Source organism: Pristis pectinata, chromosome 5 (genome assembly GCF_009764475.1).
Source record: "Pristis pectinata isolate sPriPec2 chromosome 5, sPriPec2.1.pri, whole genome shotgun sequence".
Classification (NCBI taxonomy): Eukaryota; Metazoa; Chordata; class Chondrichthyes; order Rhinopristiformes; family Pristidae; genus Pristis; species Pristis pectinata.
Window position 1 is genome coordinate 36,707,214 of NC_067409.1, and position 21,427 is coordinate 36,728,640.

General features: G+C 42.9%; 1 protein-coding gene across 1 annotated transcript in view; it reads left to right on the forward strand.

The window, feature by feature from the left end:
• Positions 1-810: 810 nt before the first annotated feature.
• abcb4 (ATP-binding cassette, sub-family B (MDR/TAP), member 4) overlaps positions 811-21,427 on the forward strand; it is a 103,609-nt gene continuing 82,992 nt past the window's right edge. Inside the window, exons 1-4 of the mRNA XM_052016411.1 lie at positions 811-908; positions 1,363-1,377; positions 5,180-5,273; positions 6,919-6,976. Coding sequence (XP_051872371.1) covers positions 5,188-5,273; positions 6,919-6,976 — 144 coding nt within the window. The 5' untranslated portion in view covers positions 811-908; positions 1,363-1,377; positions 5,180-5,187. The remainder of the gene's footprint in view (positions 909-1,362; positions 1,378-5,179; positions 5,274-6,918; positions 6,977-21,427) is intronic.

Sequence of the window (21,427 nt, forward strand, 5' to 3'; positions counted from 1 at the left end):
AGTTGACGGGCATGGGGGAGAATAGAATGAGATTGCATACTTGATGTGGGTCTTGATAGTCCAAAGGACTTGTTTCTGTGCCATAGGACTCTATAGTACTTTCAACATGCATTTGTTAGTAAAGAATTCAGAGTATCAGGGCTTCATTTGTATTTAACAACAATCCAACATCCCTGAGTTTTTCAGCACATCCATGGTTTCCAGTTTCTTGAAAAACAAAAATCTACAGACGCTGGAAAATGCTGCAATCAGTAGGTAAGAAAGCACCTGAGGAAAAAGAAATAGTATTGACGTTTTATGTCGATGTGCCTTTCCTGTTTTCACTGCACTATATCTGAACTTGATACACAGATGCTGAATGACTGGCGCGGCACCAGTCAGATCACATTCCTTATCTCTGGAGGCTGGGTTATAGCGTAACACGTGAATTTGATTTCCTGTTGCTTTATCTGTTCTAACTATCAGTATGATCCGCAATGCTCGATTATTGTTTAATAGTTCAACGTTCGTGAAGGTAATCTTCCCTTTGAAATGAGACTTTGCACCGAAAATAAAAAGATTTGAAGCTCAGTCTTCTCCTGAACAGATCCCTCCGGTCGTGTGGATCTTTAATCACCGGGCGAAAAACGGATCCTGTTTAGCATTTACTCGAGGAAAATCGTAAGTTTCATTTAGTTTTGTCTTAATTATTATTTAATATGTCTGACACAATTGACTAGTAATAAAGGAGTTCCTGAATTAAAAACCTCAGCTATTTGTCAGGAAAACAGAAATAAAACAGGAAACAAACTGCTGGAGGAACTCAGCAGGTCGAGCAGCATCTGTGGAGGCAAAGGGATGGTCAACATTTCGGGCGAGATCCTGCATCAGGACTGAGAGTGTAGAGCGAAGATAACCGGCATAAAGATGTGAGAGGGAGGGGCGAGACAGGTTCTGATAGGTGCGTCCGGATGAGGTGGGGGATAATATGTAGATAGAGCCAAGTTTGGGAGGGGAGGGGGAAGAGGGGTTAGGTAGAGATAGAGGCTGGATAGTGATGTGGAACCAGATAAGGATGGGTAGATAGAACAGGTGGGGAGGAGATAGAAAGGGTAAGCCACGGAGGAAGAAACGCAGGTGGATAGGTATGTGGGCGAGTGCAGGTGGGACGGTGTGATGAATCTATGTGAGGTGGTGGAGGGGATTAGAAAAGGTGAACAAAGGGAGAGAGACCGTGGGTGGACCGATGGGCTTGGGAAAGGGATGCAGGGTGTGGTTTACCTGTAAAGGGCAAGTGAATCTTTGCCTTAGGTCAGAACATGGGAGAGACTCGATGTTTCAGTTCTATGACCCGAAATGTTGTCCCTGTTTCTCTTCCCACAGATGTGGCCTGATTTGGTGAGTGTTTCCAGCACTTTCTGATTTTATTTTAAATTTCCAGCATCTGCAGTTATTTTGACTTTCATTTAAAAAAAGACTTTGGTTGCTGGTTTGTGACTGTTGTCTTCTTGTGCCAATTTGAGGATGAAGATGCAAAGGAAGTTGGTTGTCGCTTTGTGTGTTGTAGGTTTAAGTTTGTTGGAAAGATGGTGATTGTTATGGATGCTAATGAATTCATTTAAAACTGACTCCAAGTTGTCTGTACCCCTGATGTCTCATCCAGGTATCTGTAATAACACGTGAGAGCCTGGGGCACTCTGAAAGACAGTTTCCTCCCAGCCTGCTCTGTATATATTGACATAGGCCAGAGCAAACTTCTAGACCAAGGCAGTGCATTTAATTTGCAAATAAATTCATTGTTGAATTGAAAATCATTCTTTGTTAATTTCAGGTGCAGTGATTGGTCTGTCAGGCTGGGGGGGGGGGTGTCTTAATGGTCTATCTGTCCCCCTCTCTCTCTTTATTTGTGTACAGGCTTTCAATGTCCTTTGTAAAAAGTATGGAATTAGGGGTTCATAGAAATGATTATTTGTATGAAGTGCTATGTAAGCTTGATGTGACTGGTATCATTGTAGCACTCACTTCCGTATTCTGATACGATAAGTCTTCCTGGTGGTATTTCTTCAGGTACTGTCCACATGTCTGGATGCTTATGAACTTTGGGAAGTATATAGAATTTCCTGGCTTGTGGTTCAGGTTTTCCAATTGCTTCTGGCTAATGTGTTTGGACTTCTTGAGTTGTTTCAAAATGTCCTTAATTTCCCTATCTGTTTCTTTGTAGATAGGTTTTGTCAGTTTAGTGCAGTGTTCAGCTTTGGAAACACGCAGACAATTAAACAAGCACTGTTTCCATCATGACAATACTCCTGCCTTTATCTGCATGGCTTAATGATGATGTCTGGGTTGCCTTTTAAATCCCTGATCACATCCCCTTCTTTCCTGGTGAGATTTGGTTGTCCATTAGTGCAGGCATCCTTTCAATGACTAATCTTGTTTCTTTAATGAAGTTTAAAATCCTTGCAGGTACTTTTTCATCCTGAGGTGTCCATTCTAAGGATGGGGTTTCTTGGTGGTCTCTGAATTGCTGAAGTGAAATATCATTAATTTTTCTATAAAACCCTATGTAAATCAATCTGGATTTGCTCTTTGTGATGCTTTGCACTGGAATACAGGCAGCTCTTGTTGAAATCCCTTTTTTCTGGGTTTCTCTGGGAATCAATGTTTGGGAAATTTTACCAATGGTTTTCCCTAGTTGCAGGCTCCACCTTTCTTGGGTTAGTTTTGCCTGCTTTAGTTTGAAGGTTCCATCAACTGTTGAATGTGATGTGGACTCCAGTGAATGTAAAACACTATGATGCTGGAGGAACTCAGCAAGCCAGGCAGCATCCATGGAGAAAAGCAGGCAGTCAGTGTTTCGGGTCAGGACCCGAAATGTTGATTATCTGCTTTTCTTCACGGATGCTGCCTGGCCTGCTGAGTTCCTCCAGCGTCATAGTGATTTTCATCTAGATTCCAGCATCTGCAGTCCTTTATTTCTCCAGTGAATGTAGTCTGGGCACATTCCAAAGCATTTAGAAGCTACTGTTGGTGTATAAGTTTTTATGCATTGGTTTAGTTCCCTGGAGTTTTCTTTCTCTCTGCCTGTGGAGGTGCCTGGCTGAAATTGATTTTGCATATCCAGATCCCTGCATTTGGAAATGTGGCTTTAGCAATTCTGAATACAATGCCTCCAGCTCTTTAAGGAAAACCAGTGGTCTCTGGTACATTCATGCCAGTTTAAAAGTCAACTTTTGAAAGATTCTGGACAAGGTTCCAATTCATCCAGAATTGAAGTGGTATGAGTGAATTTATATCCCGGGAAGCTGTCAATTTTTGTGTTTGAGTCAGGGTACTTTTCTGGGAGAGGTTAGAATCGCTGATTATTAAAATAGGTTTGTTTGGCTACAGCTTCCAGCTTACATTCTATCGTCCTAGTGTTGGTTGCCCCATTACCTTTCTCACGGTCTCCGTATCTATGTCGGAGTTGGTCTGTGATTCCATGCCAGTGCTGTTAGTTAGGGTGGTGGGGTCCCTCATTGCTCCTTGTGTCCAGTGTCATCCTGCCTTTGGGACCAGGGTTGTTAGGAGAGATACTGCTGCCACTGGCCTGGGGCTGGAGTCCCGGAGTTCGGCTCTGCAAGCCCAGAAAGTGGACGTGAAAGCAGATCCCACGTCTGAACTTGTTGCCACGGGTCATCTTGGCCAGTTGCAGGGGCGACTCAGTGGGGACTGTGCTTTTTGGTCTGGATTGAGGGCCGGGCAGTTGTCAGTGAGTGAGTCTAGACCAGTGTGTCTGTGGCCAGAGGTCTCGAGTCACCACTATCCCAGGGCAGGGGTCGCACAGGCATTTCCTTGGCTGGTGGGTCTATCCGCAGTCTGGGTTGACACGGCCTGCAGGCTTCCCTCATAGTCCTGGAGCCCATTTGGCTTGACTTTTGGGATGAGGGCAAGATGCTTGGCTCCAAAGTGGTGGCCAGGTCTGTCTGTGGTACAAGGCAGTCCTGGCTGGTAAACTCACTGATGTGTCCCAGATTAAATGGAATCAGATTAAACACGTGCTTCTTTAGAACATAGAAGAGCACAGTAAGGGCCCTTCAGGTTGTGCTGACTTACATAAACCTTATCCTCATTCAATCTATCCCTCTACTTCACCTCCCATAACCCTCTATTTTTCTTTCATCCATGTGCCTATCTAAGAGTCCCCTAAATGACCCTATCGTATCAGTCCCTACCACCACCCCCGGTAGTGCATTCCAGGCAACCACCATTCTCTGTGTTTTTTAAAAAAAGCTGCCTCTGACATCTCCCCTGAACTTTCCTCCATGCACCTTAAATGGGTAATCTCTAGTATTGGTCATTATGGTCCTGCGGAAAAGATGCTGGCTGCCCACTCTGCCTATGCTGCTCATAATCTTATATACCTCTATCAAGTCTCCTCTCATCCTCCGATGCTCCAAAGAGAGGAGCCCTAACTCACTCAACCTTTCTTCATAAGATATGTTCTCCAATCCAGGCAGCATCCTTGTAAATCTCCTCTGCACCCTCTCCAAAGCTTCCACATTCTTCCTATAATGTGGCGACCAGAACTTTATCCATCATTTTAATTTTGAAGTTGTCTATCATTATATTTTTTTTCCAAATTCCTACATTGACGACTGCCTCCTGCGATCGACCAGTCAATTTAGTCTCAGCGAAGGTTTTATCCAAAGTTTTTCATGTTAGTTTTGTAATGTTCTAGCAGATTTGCTTCCTTTCTTTTGCCCAGATTTCAGCATTAGAATCCTTTTTTTTTCAGGTTTTCTCATTTTATTATTGTAACCAGGTCCGCCTGTCCTTTAATACTCTTCAAGGACTAGGAATCTTAGATGGAGAATTTTCTAGACCATTTCATAAATTAATCTAACTGTAATGGCAAATCTGTCCCCAGCTGCAGAGGAAACCCTATGTGCACCAGAGTTTGATATCAGTGCATTCTGTTGCAAAGCACCAGACATTTTCACATCATGTTACAGAACTCATCCCTTAGTATAGAAAGTGTGAGGGATTTAATGCTACTCCTGGGACATCAGTGCTGGAATTGCTAAGGATCAAACTTCATTTCTCGTTTTGTTTTTGATATCCTCTTTCATTACAGCTTTAAGTTTTTTTGCACATAAATATATTTAAAATTCTTTGCAACTCAAACATCTCTAATCCTGAGACAATTACATTTCTACAACAGGTGAAAAGATGCCAGAAAAATATATAAAAGGAAACACTACCGAAACAGATGAGAGTAATGATGTTCATCATGATAACACACACGATAAAAAGAGGTGAGAAAATCTATATGAAAGATGTTGTGAAATAATTGAACGCTGAAATTATTTCATCAATTAATGCTGTTATATAACTTGTATCCTAGTTATGACATCTGCTACTTTTCTCCACTATTTGGGTTGTATAAAAATTACAATATACTAATAGATTCATTCACTTTATATTGAAGCACCTCTTCCCTTAAAAGTTATACTTCAGCCAAGGTGTAGTTTGTTACTGTTGGACTTGCTAATATAGCTCCATAACAGCATATACAAAAATAGGTGAGAAGTTGTATGCCAGCCAAATCACGAATATTCATGACTCCCAAACTCATTTTGTCTGACACGTATTGTCTTGCATCATCAAACATTTGTCTGACTTAACTTTAAGATTAATTTGTCCAATCTAATTTTGTAAAATTTACCATCTTATTAAGTTTGCAGATGACACTAAAGTAGGTGGTATAGTGGACAATGAAGAAGGTTATCAAAAATTACAGGAGGACCTTGATCAGCTGAGTAAGTGGGCTGAGGAATGGCAAATGGAGTTTAATTTGGATAAGTGTGAGGTGTTGCATTTTGGAAAGTCCAATCCAGACAGGACTTTCACAGTGAGTAGCAGGGCCCTGGGGAGTGTTGCAGAACAGAGGGACCTTGGAGTACAAGTACATGGTTCACTGAAAGTGGAGTCACAGGTAGACAGGATGGTAAAGAAGGCTTTTGGCACGCTGGCCTTCATATATTAGGTCATTGATTATAAAAGTTGGGAGGTCATTGTGCAATTGTACAAGACGCTGGTGAGGCTGCCCTTGGAGTATTATGTTCAGTTTTGGTCTCCCTGCTATAGGAAAGATGTTATTAAATTGGAAAGAGTGCAGAAAAGATTTACAAGGATGCTGCCAGGACTTGAGGGACTGAGTTATAAGGAGAGGTTGGACAGGCTAGGACTTTATTCCTTAGAGCATAGGAGACTGAGAGGTGATATTATGCAGGTGTATAAAATCATAAGGGGCATAGTTAGGGTGGATGCACTCTGTCTTTTTTCCATGGTTGGGAATCAAGAACTAGAGGGCATAGGCTTAAGGTGAGAGGGGAAAGATTTAATAGGAACTTGAGGGACAACTTTTTTTATACAAAAGGTGGTATCTATGTAGAATGAGCTGCCAGAGGAAGTGGTTGAGGCAGGCACAGTAACAACTTTTAAAAGACAGTTGGACAGTATATTGATTGGAAAGGTTTAGAAGGTTATGAGCAGAATGCTGGCAAATGGAACTAGCTTGGATGGGACATCTTGGTTGGCATGGACCAGTTGGGCTGAAGGGCCTGTTTCCGTGCTGTATAACTCTATGACTCTATCTTGAAACCAGGACTCAGCACCAAGATTTCAGTAGCTTTTAGTAATGTTTTCTTAGCTCGTGTATTAAATCTAATTATATTGTTAGCACTGTTGAAAATAATGGCAGTAATATATAATGATTTAAAAATAATCCAAAAATTAATTCTTAATTTAAAATAGATGCTCATGAATTAGCTTCTTTTTTAATAAACATTTATTGACATTGTGAAGTTGGCAAATTTTGACTGGTTTCAGAAACTTTTAAACTAATGAAATAGAGAAAATAAAACACAAGAAGTTTCATTAAATCTTGTAAACTTGCAGTAAAACAAAGAAGAAGGAGGAAGGAAAAAAGCTTGAAATGGTCGGCCCATTGACTTTGGTAAGGGTCATTTTCATCATTTCTGGAAAGTAACTTGCAGTTATCTATATTTCTAAATGTGAGGTTTTTAACATCTAATTTGCTGAATATTATTGTGAGGAAACATTCTTTGCGAGATGCATGATGCATCATATATGAAAAGGTTATACACTCTGTGATATTTAACCATGCTTAGTAGTTTCATTGTCATTATGTGTGAGTGTTGCACCTGTGAAAGGCTTTCCCATTATTGGCAAAAGATACACAGTTGACTAACTATCACTTCTGCTTTGTTAGCAGTGTAATTATTGAACTCATTGCTGCCTGCTGCTTTAATCTCTTGCCATAATCTCACTATAATTTTTGCTGTTTTGTTATCATGGTAATAAAAGTAACTGTGATGCAAACTTAAAAGAAAACCTGCAGATTCTGATATAAAACAGAACATTCTGGAAAATCTCCAGAGGTCAGGCAGCATTTGGAGAAACATTTCAGGTCATTGAACTTGTAGCACAATTGGGAAAAATAGATAAACCATATTTTTAAGGTATCAGGAAAGAGAGAAGGGGTGGAGAAAGCACACAGGAAGTTTGGATTAGGATGGAAAGTAGTAGAGGTTATATTACCAAAGAGGCAGTTCAACCAGATGAAAGAGGGATTAGCAAATAATAAAAGGTAAGGTTGGAGGAGATGTAAGTAGAAGGAGACAAATGATTATCTGAAATATCCAGGGTGCCACAGCAAACCTGTCTTTGTAGGTAGTTGTAATAGGTTATTTAGGATGTGCTCCGATGCTACCTACTGATATTTGAAAACATGGCTGGAATAGATGGTCCATTGTTTTGAAACACATATAAAAGCAAATAAAAAATTACAGATGCTAGAAATCTTAAGTAAAATCAGAAAATTCTGCAAGTACTCATCAGACCTGGCAGCATTTGTGAATGGAGAAGCACAGTTAATAGAAAAACTACAGCACAATTCAGGCCCTTCGGCCCACAAAGCTGTGCCGAACATGTCCTTACCCTCGAAATTACTAGGCTTACCCACAGCCCTCTATTTTTCTCAGTTCCATGTACCTGTCCAACAGTCTTTTAAAAGACCCTATCATATCCGCCTCCACCACCGCTGCCGGCAGCCCATTCCACGCACTCACCACTGTCTGAGTAAAAAAACTTACCCCTGACATCTCCTCTATACTACTCCCCAGCACCTTAAACCTATGTCCTCTTGTGGCCACCATTTCAGCCCTGGGGAAAAGCCTCTGACTATCTACCCGATCAATACCTCTCATCATCTTATATACCTCTATCAGGTCCCCCCTCATCCTCCGTCGCTCCAAGGAGAAAAGGCCGAGTTCCTTCAACCTACTTTCATAAGGCATGCTCCGCATTCCAGGCAGCATCCTAATGTTTCAGGTAAATGACTTTTCATCAGAATCTGCCAAAGTTCTATCTGACCTGCTGAATATTTCCAGCATTTTTTGGTTTTTCTTCCCTGACATTTGATAGATCAGTCACTATTATCTTGACTCAGGTTTTGGTAAATGCTTAAACCCATTTGTATAAGAATTGCCTTGGAACCTTTTAAGTCAGTGATTGATTGTAGGGTAACCAGATCCTGCAGCACTTCCTATCTGTGGGCAAAACTTCACCTGGGAAGTATGATCTCATGAGCTGTTGCCAATCAAGAAAGTGCATTGCAAGAATATATCCGTTCCTCTGTGGTTGAGCCCTCATACAATTGTTTGTTCACTTTGGCCATAAATAGGTTTTCATTCTGGCTCCTTGCAACTTGCTGCAATTATCCCAACAACTCTCTAGTTGAAATATTCCTCATCAATAGACAAATGTTTGTATGGCAGGAGCATGAAACTGGTCTGAGATTGAATTCTGTAGTGGAAATGTTTTGTACCCTAACACTTCACTTCTGCTATTCAATAGAAAATATGGGAAATTATATTATTGGGAATAAGAGAGGTCAGTGAGAGAAGCAATGGGACCAAAAAGCACATAGTAGAGTTTTAAACAGTTACAATCGAACGTATGCCGTCAATGATGCTGGAGTTATACAACATGACAGTGAATTGTAAGACTATTACAATAAAGACAAGATTTAACTACAAAATATTAGATGCTATCCAGGAAGAATCATCCAAGGATGCACCTAACACCTTCAAATTGATCCCAACATGTACATAATTACCAGGAAGAAACCTCAAGCTGCAAAATAATTTGCCATGAAACAGTTCAATTCTAAAACAAAGCTAATTATAAAAACATTTCAGTATCTCTCTTGTCTCAGAAGGAATTTCAGAGATCTCACAAGGAACTTAAATCTGCAAGGAATTGTTAGGTTGAATGTTATGATTGATTATCAGAAGCTAGAAGTGGTGACAACGTAAATGGAAGTGAAACATGTGCACAGATGAGTCAGTGAAAATGGACAACAACCAAAACCTGCTAACACAGAGGGTGAGTTTAAGGTACAGCAACAGAGAATGCCAAAAACACTAAGCAGGTCAAGCTCTGTGGAGAGAGAAACAGAGTCAATGTTGAGTGTCTCCTACATTTTCTGTGTTTGTATCAGATGTCCAGCATCTGTAAAAAAAAACAAACTGTTGAAAGAACTCAGCAGGTCAGACAGAGGCAGAGGGATGGCTGACATTTCTGGTCGAGACCCTGCATCAGGACTGAGAGTGCAGAGGAAAGATAGCCAGTATATAGAAGTGAGATGGAAGGACAGAGACAGATGTGGGTAGGTGATAAGTGGAACTAGATAAAGGAGGGATGATGGGCAGATGGAACCAGGTGGGGGAGGGTGATGAGCCTTGGACATTGACCTGCCTCTGTCCCTTCCCCTCCTCCACCAAAATCCATCCACCTAACTTTTTTTCTTCTCTCTTATGTTTTCACCTACCAGCACTTGCTCACCAGCCCCCCCACCCCACCGCTTCATCTGCCCATCATTCCTGTCTCACCTGGTTCCACCTATCACCTACCAGCCTCTGTTTCACCCATCCCTCTCACTTCTACATACTGGCTATCTTCCCTCCACCTGAAACATAGACCATTCCTTTGTCTCTACAGATATTGCTTGACCTGCTGAGTTCTTCCAGCTGTTTATTTTTTGCTCCAGATTGCAGCATCTGCAGACGTTTTGCTTCAGTCAGAGTTTATGGCAGCACCTTCAGCTGACTAACGAGGTATCCAGGGATTACTTGGAATGAATAACAAATTGCATCAACTTGCTCCAGTGCTGTTGTGCAATTTCTTTTCTTATTGTCTACTGAAGTGACTCACCTTAAAAAATTTTCAGTTCAAGGTCAAGAGGATCAACAACAAAGAAATAAACGGTGACTTTAACAAGACTGTTACTTAGTGGTTCCACATACATGAAAGGAAAGCAAGAATTCGTTCGATGCAAACAAGTCCACAGTTACTTTTACCTCCAGTTCTCTAACCATAAGAAAGAGAATTTATGCTCAAATTGAGAATGCATTTTCAGCAATCACTGTTACAGTGAATGGACAAATGGTGCAACATTACCTTATGGCTCTTGAACTCAGTACCCCGACTAACGAAGGCCAACACACCATACACCTTCTTAACAACCCTATTGACCTGTGCGGCAACCTTGAGAGATCTATGGATGTGGATCCCAAGATCCCTCTGTTCTTCCACACTGCTAAGAGTCCTGCCATTAACCTTGTATTCTGCCTTTAAATTTGATCTTCCAAAGTGCATCACTTCACACTTTTCCGGGTTGAATTCCATCTGCTACTTCTCAGCCCAGCTCTGCATCCTATCAATGTCCTGTTGTAACCTACAGCAACTTACTACATTATCCACTACACCACCAACCTTCGTGTCACCTGCAAACTTACTAACCCACCCATCCACATCCTCATCCAAGTCATTTATAAAAATCACAAAGAGCAGGGGTCCCAGAACAGATCCCTGCGGAACACCACTGGTCACTGACCTCCAGGCAGAATACGCTCCATCTACAACCACCCTCTGTCTTCAATGGGCGAGCCAATTCTGAATCCACACAGCCAAGTTTCCCTGGATCCCATGCCTCCTGACTTTCTGAATGAGCCTTCCATGAGGAACCTTATCAAATGCCTTACTAAATTCCATGTACACCGCATCCACTGCTCTACCTTCATTAATGTGCTTTGTCATGTCCTCAAAGAATTCAGTCAGGCTCATGAGGCACAACTGCCCCTCACAAAGCCATGCTGACTGTCCCTAATCAGCCTATGCTTCTCCAAATGCCCATAAATCCTGTCTCTAAGAATCTTCTCCAGTAATTTGCCCACCACTGAAGTAAGACTCACTGGTCTGTAATTCCCAGGGTTATCCCTACTTCCTTTCTTGAACAAAGGAACAACATTTGTCACCCTCCAATCATCTGGCGCTACTCCTGTGGCCAGTCAGGGTGCAAAGGTCATTGCCAAATTCGCAGCAGTCTCTTCCCTCGCTTCCTATAGGAACTTTGGATATATCCCATCCAGCCCCGATGACTTATCTATCCTAATGTTTTTTCAAAAGTTCCAGCACATCCTCTTTCCTCATGGACCCTACGCCATCCTCACAAACTTCAAGGTCTCTCTCACTGGTGAATACTGAAGCAAAGTATTTATTAAGGACTTCCCCTACCTATTCCGACTCCAGGCACATGTTTCCTCTTTTACCCCCGATCGGTCCTACCCTCACTCTAGTTGTCCCCCTATTCTTCACATATGCCTTGTAGAATGCCTTGGGGTTTTCCTTAATCCTACTTGCCAAGACCTTTTCATGCCCCCTTTCAGCTCTCCTAAGTTCATTCTTAAGCTCCCTCCTGGTTACCTTGTAACTCTTGAGCCCTGTCTGATCCTTGCTTTCTAAACCTTGGGTAAGCTTCTTTCTTCTGCTTGACAAGATATTTTACGTCTCTTGTCAACCACGGTTCCTTCACTTTATCATCCTTACCCTGCCTCACTTGGACAAACCTATCCAGAACACCATGCAGTATTCCCTAAACAACCTCCACATTTCCATTGTGCATTTCCCCAAGAACATCTGTTCTCAATTTACACTCCCAAGTTCCTGCCTAATAACATCATAATTCCCCCTCCTCCAACTAAATACTTTCCCATATTGTCTGCTCCTATCCCTCTCCAAGGCTATGGTAAAGGTCAAGGAGTTATGGTCACTATCTCCAAAATGCTTTCCCACCGAGAGATCTGAAACCTGATCCGGCTCATTGCCTAGTACCAGGTCCAGAATGGCCTTTCCTCTAGTCGGCTTGTCCACATACTGTGTCAGGAATCCTTCCTGGACAGTCCTAGCAAACTTTGCCCCATCTATCCCCTTTACACCAAGGAGGTGTCAATCAATATTAGGCAAGTTGAAATCACCCATGACAACCTTGTTATTTTTGCACCTTTCCAAAATCTGCCTCCTGATCTGCTCCTCAGTGTCTCTGCTGCTATGGGGTGGCGGGGGAGGGTTCTGTAGAATACTCCCAGTAGAGTGATCTCTCCCTTTCTGTTTCTGACTTCCACCCACACTGACTCAGTGGACGATTCCTCCAGGACATCCTCCCTTTCTACAGCTGTGACACTGTTCCTGATCAACAAAGCTACTCCCCCACCTCTTTTACCTCTGTCCCTGTCCCTTTTGAAACATCTAAAGCCCCGGAATATCCAGCAGCCATTCCTGCCCTTGCGACAGCTAAGTCTCTGTAATGGCCACCACATCGTAGTTCCATGTACTTACCCATGCTCTAAGTTCATCACCCTTGTTCCTGATACTTCTTGCATTACAGTAGACACACTTCAGCCTATCCAACTGAATGCAATTTTGCCCTTTCAGCTGCCTTTCCTTCCTAGCAGTCTTTCGACACGCTGGATCTACTTGTACATTAAATGCACCAACCTCTGACCTATCACTCGGGTTCCCATCCCCCTGCAAAACTAGTTTAAACCCTCCCTAACAGCTCCAGCAAACCTGCCCCAAAGAATATTGGTCCCCCTCCAGTTCAGGTGTAACCCGTCCCTTCTTTAATTTTGGGTTGGAAAAATTATGTTAGAGTCATAGAGTTGTACAGCATAAAAAGAGGCTGTTTGGCCCACTGTGTTTCTGCTGACCATCATGCCTATCTATACTAATTGCACTTGCCTGCATTAATTCCATCTCCTTCTATGCCCTGTTCGTTCAAGTACCTGTCCAGATGCCTCTTAAGTATAATTACTGTTCCTGCCTCCACCACTTCCACTGGTATCTCATTCCAGATACCAACAGTATGAAAAATTCACCCCTTGGCTCCCCTTTACACCTCCTCCCTCTCACCTTAAACCTATGCCCTCAAGTTTTAGACACCCCTACCATGGGTAACAGACTCTAGCTATCTACCCTATCTATGCCCCTCATAATTTTATATACCTCTGTCATTGTCACCCCTTAGCCTTCTCTGCTTTAGGGAAAAGACCCAGCCTATCCAGTGTCTCCTGATAACTCGAGCCCTCCAATCAAGGCAAAATTCTTGTGAATTTTCTCTGCACCCTCGCTACCTTAATCACATCCTTCCTGTGATATGGTGACCAGAGCTGTACACAATAGTCCCAAGTGTGGCCTAATCAACATTTTGTAGGACTGTAACATGATGTCCCAACTCTTGTACTCAGTGCCTTGGCTGATGAAAGCAAGCATGCCATAAGCCATCTTCACCCTTCTGTCTACCTATGTTGTCACTTTCAGGGAAGAATGTACTTGTGCCTCTAGGTTTCTCTGTTCTACAGTGTTCCCCGGGGCCCTGCCTTTCACTGTGTATGATCTGCCTTGGTTTAACTTCCCAAAATGCATCACTTCACACTTGGCTGAGTTAAATTTCATCAGCCATTCCATTGCCCACTTTCCCAGTTGATTTAGATCCTGTTGTAACCTTGGACAACCTTCTTCACTCTCCACTATTCCATCAGTTCTGTTGGCATCCACAAATTTACTAACCATGTCACCAAACTTCTCATGCAGATTATTAATATATATGAGAAACAACAGAACACCTAGCACTGATCCCTGCGGCACATCACTGGTCACAGGCCTGCAGTCTGCGAAACAACCCTCCACTACCACCCTCTGACTCCTTCCACCAAGCCAATCTTCTGTCCAGTTGGTTCGCTCACCCTTGATCCCATGTGTTCTAACCTTCCAGCTCAGCCTACTGTCTGGGAAGATAAATCCTGTCTCTTAGAATCCCTTCTAATAACTTTCCTGCCACTGACATAAGGCCTGTAGTTCCTTGTCTTATCCCTGCTGCCCTTCTTAAATAAAGTCACAACATCAGTCTTCTGATATCTCATTTGTGACTAACGAAGGTCCAACATTCTCTGCCAAGGTCTCAGCAATCTCCTCCCTTGCTTTCCATAATATGCTTGGATACACCTGGTCAGACCCCATGGATTATTCACCTTTATGCATTTCAAGACCTCCAACACCACCTCCTTTGTAATGTTGATTTGCTTCAGGATATCACAGTTCCCTCCCTGAACTCACTAGCTTTCAAGTCCTTCTCCATGGTAAATACAAATGAGAAGTATTCATTTAAGACCTTGCCCACTTCCCGTGGTTCCACACATAGATTACCACACTGATCCTTAATGGGACCCTTTTCTCTCTCTAGCTAACCTTTTAATATAGAATCTTTTAGGATTCTCCTTTTTTGTATCTGCCATGGTCTCTTTTTGCCCTCCTAATTTCTTTCTTAAATGTACTCTTTTAAGAAGGGAATCCCAACCATCTGTATTTGACATATGCCTCCTTTTTCCTGACCAGACACTCCCTCATCAACCAGGGTTCCCTAATTTTGCCAGTCATGCCCTTCGCTCTTAACAGGAGCATTCTGGCCTTGAACTATTCCCATCTCACTTTTGTTTTAAAATTCATTCAAGGGGTATGGGTTTTGCAGGCTGAGCCAGAATTTAATTTACCATCCTTAATTGCCCTTGAGAAGGTGGTGGTGAGCTGCTTTCTTGAACCACTGCAGTCTTTGAGGTGTGGGTATCCCCACCATGCTATTAGGGAGGGAAGTTCCAGGATTTTGACCCAGTGATAGTGGAAGAACAGTGACATATTTCCAATGGCGTGTGGCTTGGTGGGCGACCTCCAGGTGGTGGTGTTCCCCTGCTTTTGCTGCCCTTGTCCTTCTAGCTGGTAGAGGTCATGGGTTTGGAAGTTAATGTTGGTCCCCCTCAGTTCAGCTGCAACCCCCCCATCCCTCTTGTACAGGTCACCCCTGCACCAGAGGAGATCCTGATAGCCCAAGTCGTTGAAGCCCTCCCACCTGCACCAAGCTCTTCAGCCGTGCATTCATTTGCCTTCTCCTCCTAGTCCTACCCTCACTAGCACATGGCACAGGGAGTATTCCTGAGATTACAACGCTAGAGGTCCTGCTTTTTAATCTTCTGCCTAACTTCCTATATTCACTTTGCAGGACCTCATCTCCCTTCCTGCCTATGTCATTGGTATCAATATGGACCACAACCTCCGGCTGCTCATCCTCCCCTTTCAGAATGTTCTGCACCCACTCAGGGACATCCTTAACTCTGGCACCTGGGAGGTAACGCACCATCCTGGAGTCTTACTCGCAGCCACAGAAAAGTCGCAATCAAGTCTGTGCCCTTGACTATTGAGTCCCCTGTCAGTACTCCCTGACCACCGCTGGCCTAGATTTGATCTTCCCTGCTGTACAACAGAGCCAGTTGGCTGCTGTTGCTTTTCCCTCAGAGGCCATCTCTCCAACAGTATCCAAAATGGTATACTTGTTAGAGAGGGGAATAGCCACAGGACACTCCTGCACTTCCAGCCTTCCCCTCTTGGCCGTCACCTATCTATCTGGCTGAACCTGCAGTGTGACCACCTTCCTGCAGCTTCTATCTATAACATTTTCTGCCTCCTGTATGCTCCTCAGTGAGTCCAGCTGCTGCTCCAGCTGATCTATGTGGTTTGAGAGGAGCTGCAGCTGGACATACTTGCTGCAAACGTAGTTGTCAGGGGCACCTGACATCTCCCTGATCTCCCACATTTCACAGGAGGAGCATATCAATCCACTGACTGCCACCTCTACCTCTGAATTTGTACTGGTAAGTACTAGCACTTGAAAGAAAGATAAAGAAAAGACCTTATCTTGGCTTACCATGTCACCTCTCAGTTTCCTCGCTAAGGCCTCTCTCATCGAAGCCTTTGCACTTAGACCTTTGACCTTAAAACGGCCCTCTCAGCGCGATGCTATTACAGCACCAGCGATCGGGGTTCGATTCCCATTGCTGTCTGTAAGGAGTTTGTACGTTCTCCCGTGTCTGTGTGGGTTTCCTCCAGGTGCTCCGGTTTCCTCCCACATTTCAAAGACATACGAGTAGGTCAATTTGGGGGTTTAAAATGGGCGGCGCGGACTGGTTGGGCCGGAAGGGCCTGTTACCACGCTGTAAATAAAATTAAAAATTTATATTTAAAATTACAGACATATTAAAAGTAAATGGGTTTGACAAGGACAGGGTGGATTATCAAGGATTTCAGCAGACTGGGAAGGTTTCAACGGTACTGTAAATGCATTTTAATGTAGATAATTGCATGGTTTTCCACATTGGAAGAAAGGCCATGTATGTAATGCTTTTGCTACCAGAAAGACATTTTCCGAGAAACAGGATTTCACTTGCTTTTGGTGCATTGCATGGGTACTACATGTTGCCCTAATGCCAAATCAGTTTGACAAAATAAAAGTTAAAATTGGAATATAATTGCTTTAAAAAATATTATTGTGATTTCTTCCCTTTAAGAGCTTTTAAAGTCTAACCTACATGATAAAGAAGCAAATATTTTCACACTGACTCATGGAAAGCAAGTGTGTGGTATCAAAGATGAATGAAAACAGGAGTGGAGTGTGGAGATGATAACATAAAATGAGGGGAAGGAATAGACCCAACCCATAGCTGCACTCTCCCTTGGGGTCAGTGGTGGCATGGTGTCATAGATCAAAGCATCAGTAACCTAAAGTCATCAGTGTACAGACATTGTAATCTATGCTCATCACTGCTGGCATTGAGACTCTTGATATATTGATAAGGTGGGACAATAAAGTGAAGTGAACTACGCATTTTATTCAGCAAATCAATAACAAAGGTAACAATCTACTGATCCAATACCTGTTGATAAGCATCGAATGCGCGTTGCACACTTTGAAGGTATCATCATGTGTGCGAAATCCAAAGGGAAAACAACAGTTGTGTTAGGGTGAATCATGTTCCGGAAACTCCTGGTCCAATTTCCTGATTGGTGGGATTTCAGTAGGAAATAAGCACAAACCTTTGTTTTTTTGCGTGAAGTCTACAGGAAAGAAAGGTGTAAATGGGTCCTTCTTCTATTCATTTGAAACACATAGGTGACAGAAGGACCTTTGGACTGAAATAAGTGAGCGGTGATAAAACCATAAAGAAGGCTAATTGAACTTTATATTTTATGAACTGGGACAAAGGTGCAAGAAAATAGATGAAAGTATTTATTGAAATTAATGAGATTATTCATAGGCAGTCACTTGAAGTTGAGGATGACTTGCTTCCATTCCTGTTCTGTGGAACCTGAAGTGGCTTATGAGGCCAAAATGGGGCAGGAGATGCTTTTGACAATGTAGGTAGTTTGGAAGATGCTGTTCTCCATCTGCCATTTTTGCTGGGTTTCTGTGTGCTCCTAACAAAGAGATTCCAGGGTATTAGTGCATTCCCAGATGCCCCTCCATGTAAGTGGTTATGGGCCAGAAATTATCACAATTTTTCAAGGAGGCTTTGAGAAATTCCTTGAAGGATTTTCTCTGTCCTCCAGGTATCTCCTGCTGTGACAGAGCTAGGAGAAAGGGCCTGCTCTGGGAGTTTGGTGTTGGGCATGAGGATGATATGGCCAACACATATGAGCTGGGGATGTTGACCTTAGAGAGAACAATGAATAGAGAAATTTGAAGAAATGTGCACAGAGGGTTATTAAACATGGAGTGTTTTATTAGAGTCTATTGTTTCTTTTAAGAAAATGTGGACCATTCAGATGGCTCACACAAAGTATTCGCACAGATGTAATGTACTGAAGGGCCCTTTAGTGCTATTTCATGGCCCAGTGAAAGTAATCTTGCTGAAGGAAAATCAGAAAAACTGCAGATGCTGGAAATCTGCAATAAAAACCAAATTCTGAAAAAGGTCAGCAGGTCAGGCAATCTTTAAAAACGGTTAACTTTTCAGGCCTGTCTCTCTCATTCTCAATTCTGATGAAGGGTTCCAGATCTAAACTGTTAACCATTTCTCTTTCCACAGATGCTGCTTGACCTGCTGAGTTTTTCCAGCATTTTATGGTAATATCGCTTAAGTTGTCTGTGAGGGCGGTTTTGCTAATGCCATTGTATGGTTTCATTGCAGCAAGTTAGCATTCTAATATACTTTCATGGTGAGGCAACTAACTTCCAAGTGGCAGCTGTCTTCCATGTATTGGTTCTGTGCTGCAAGGTCATTGCGGCATATGGCTTCACTCTTTCCGTTCTTGATCATAAAGACCTATGGATAAGAATGGCCTGATATGCCAGAAATGACTGGCATCTTTGACATACAGAGTATGTAGTAGTCATTCTGTGGTGATACTTATCCACTCCTGTATGTCCTATTCTGAAGATTGAATGCGACGTCATTGGGGTACTATCGAACAACCTTCCAGCATAACAGTTGGACAGGTCTTTATATCTAATAATGATGCCACTTGGTGAATTCTGGCACAGCTTTTTCATAAACAGCAGACTCCAAATGGCTATTCTTCCAAAGCAAGTGTGGTTAACCCCTCTGCATCTGCAATGGTGTTGATGCTGCTTGAAATCTTTAACACATCCTGATTTGCTCGGCAACCTTTGCAATATTGTCCCTTCAGTAGATTGCTTAGATAGAAACAAAAGGAGCTAGAGGTAAAGAATTTAAATTGGTTTATTACTATCACATGTACTGAGATACAGTGAAAAACTTTGTTTTGCACGCCATCCATACAGATCATTTCATTACAGCAGTGCATTGAAGAAGTACAAGGGAAAACAATAACAGAATGCAGAATAAAGTGTTACAGTTACAGAGAAAGTGCAGTGCAGGCAGACAATAAGGTGAAAGGCCAAAATGAGGTAGATTGTGAGGTCAAGAGTCCGTCTTATCGCACTAGGGGACAGTACAATAGTCTTATAACAGTGGAATAGAAGCTGTCCTTGAGCCTGGTGGTACATGCTTTCAGGTTTTTGTATCTTCTGCCCAATGGGAGGAGTGAGAAGAGAATGGCCAGGTGGGTGGGGTCTTTGATTATGCTGACTGCTTTACTGAAGCAGCAAGTAGTATAGACAGAGTCCATGGAGGGGAGGCTGGTTTCTGTGATGTGCTGAGCTGTGTCCACAATTCTCTGAAGTTTCTTGTGGTCTTGGGCAGAGCAGTTGCCATACCAAGCCGTGATGGATCCGGATAGGATGCTTTCTATGGTGCATCGATAAAAATTGGTGAGGGTCAAAGGGAAAATGCCAAATTTCTTTAGCCTCCAGAGGAAGTAGAGGTACTGGTGAGCTTTCTTGGCCGTGGCAACTTGGTGGTTGGGCCAGGTGATGTTTGCTCCTAGGAACTTGAAGCTCTCAATTCTCTCAACCTCAGCACCATTGATATAAACAGGGCTGTGTGCACTGCCCCCCTTCCTGAAGTCAATGACCAGCTCTTTTGTTTTGCTGACATTGAGTGAAAGTTTGTTGTCGTGACACCATGTCACTTGGCTCTCTACCTCTTTCCTATACTCTGATTCATGATTATTTGAGATTTGGCCCACTGAACAATAGGGAGATGGCACCTGCCGTGGACCTGTTTCAACAGTAGGCAAATTGCAGTGGGTTGAGGCTGTCTGGGAGGCTAGAGTTGATGTGTGCCATGACCAGCCTCTCGAAGCATTTCATGATGGTGGATGTCAGAGCCACCAGCAGGTAGTCATTAAGGCACATTTACCTTATTTTTCTTAAGTAACAGGATGATAGTGGTCTTCTTAAAGCAGGTGGAATCTCATATTGAAGTAGGGAGAGATTAAAAGTGTCTGCAGATATTCCTGGCAGCTGATCTGCACAGGATCTAAGAGCACGACCAGGAACACCATCCAGGCCAGATGCTTTCCATGGGTTTACTCTCTGGAAGACTGATCTGATGTCTGCAATGGTGACTGTGGGTTCAGTTGAATTGGAGGCTGTCGGGTTGGGTGGTGACATTCCAATCCCCTTCTGTTCAAAACATGCAGAGAATGCGTTAAGCTCATCAGGAAGGGATGTGCCGTTGTCGGCGATGCTGCCTGACTTCATTTTGTAGCCCGTTATAGCATATAAGCCCTGCCACAACTGATGGCTGGTCTGGGACTTGATGTTGGACTGGTATTGTCTCTTGGCATCCCTGATAACTTTACGGAGGTCATATCTTGATTTCTAGTATAGTTCTGGGTTACCTGATTTGAACGTCGCAGACCTGAACTTTATTAGGGAGGTGATCTCCTGGTTCATCCATGGTTTCTGGTTTGGGAACACCTGGATTGACTTCTTTGGTACACAGTCCTCTATGCATGTGCTGATGAAGTCCGTGGCAGTGGTGACATACTCACCTAGGTCGGCTGCTGAGTCTTTGAACGTGGACCAGTCTGTTGACTCCAAACAGTCGCATAGAAGCTCAAATATTTCCTCAGACCAGCACTGTGCGACTTTATGTACTGGGTCCTCACATTTTCGCTTCTGTTTGTATGCAGGGAGAAGGAGCACAGCCTGGAGGAATTGACTCCAATTGACATTTTGTCTGACGGAAGTCGGATGTTGCAAAAAAAGAATGTGAATGAGCCACTCAGAAAATGCTTCAATGCATTTTGTTATAGCATATGTGAACCTTTTTGGGATTTTTATATTTGGAGATCTGGCCTCGTGTCCCAAGCCCTACAAAGTTTCCTGGTACCTGATATGTCCATTAGGGTGAAATTGCAATGAAATCTCCTTTCCATTAGTAACTTTACCTGTAATTTACTGTGAAAAGTGTTGTGTGATTTCAGTGACTTCCACCTCAGCAATATTCCTGCATGTAACTGAAAGACTCAAAGCTTTTGCTATGTTAATCATCATCTAACCTCCTGGAGTTACCTAATTAAGAGTATGCTCCTTCTTGATGGGTGCAATGCATCAGTAACTTCAAAAAGAGTTAGACATTAGTGATGTGATACATCTATGCATCATGAACAAAACACACATCAGTTTCTGCCATGGTAGGCTGTGAAGTTGAATGGAATGAATCTAAGAACGTAAGAAACTGGAGCAGGAGACTGTGGCCTCTTGAGCCAGCTCCATCAATGAATAACATTGAGAGATTTGGTCTTGGCTTCAACTTCACTTTCATGCCTGTTTTCCATAACTCTAAGCTTT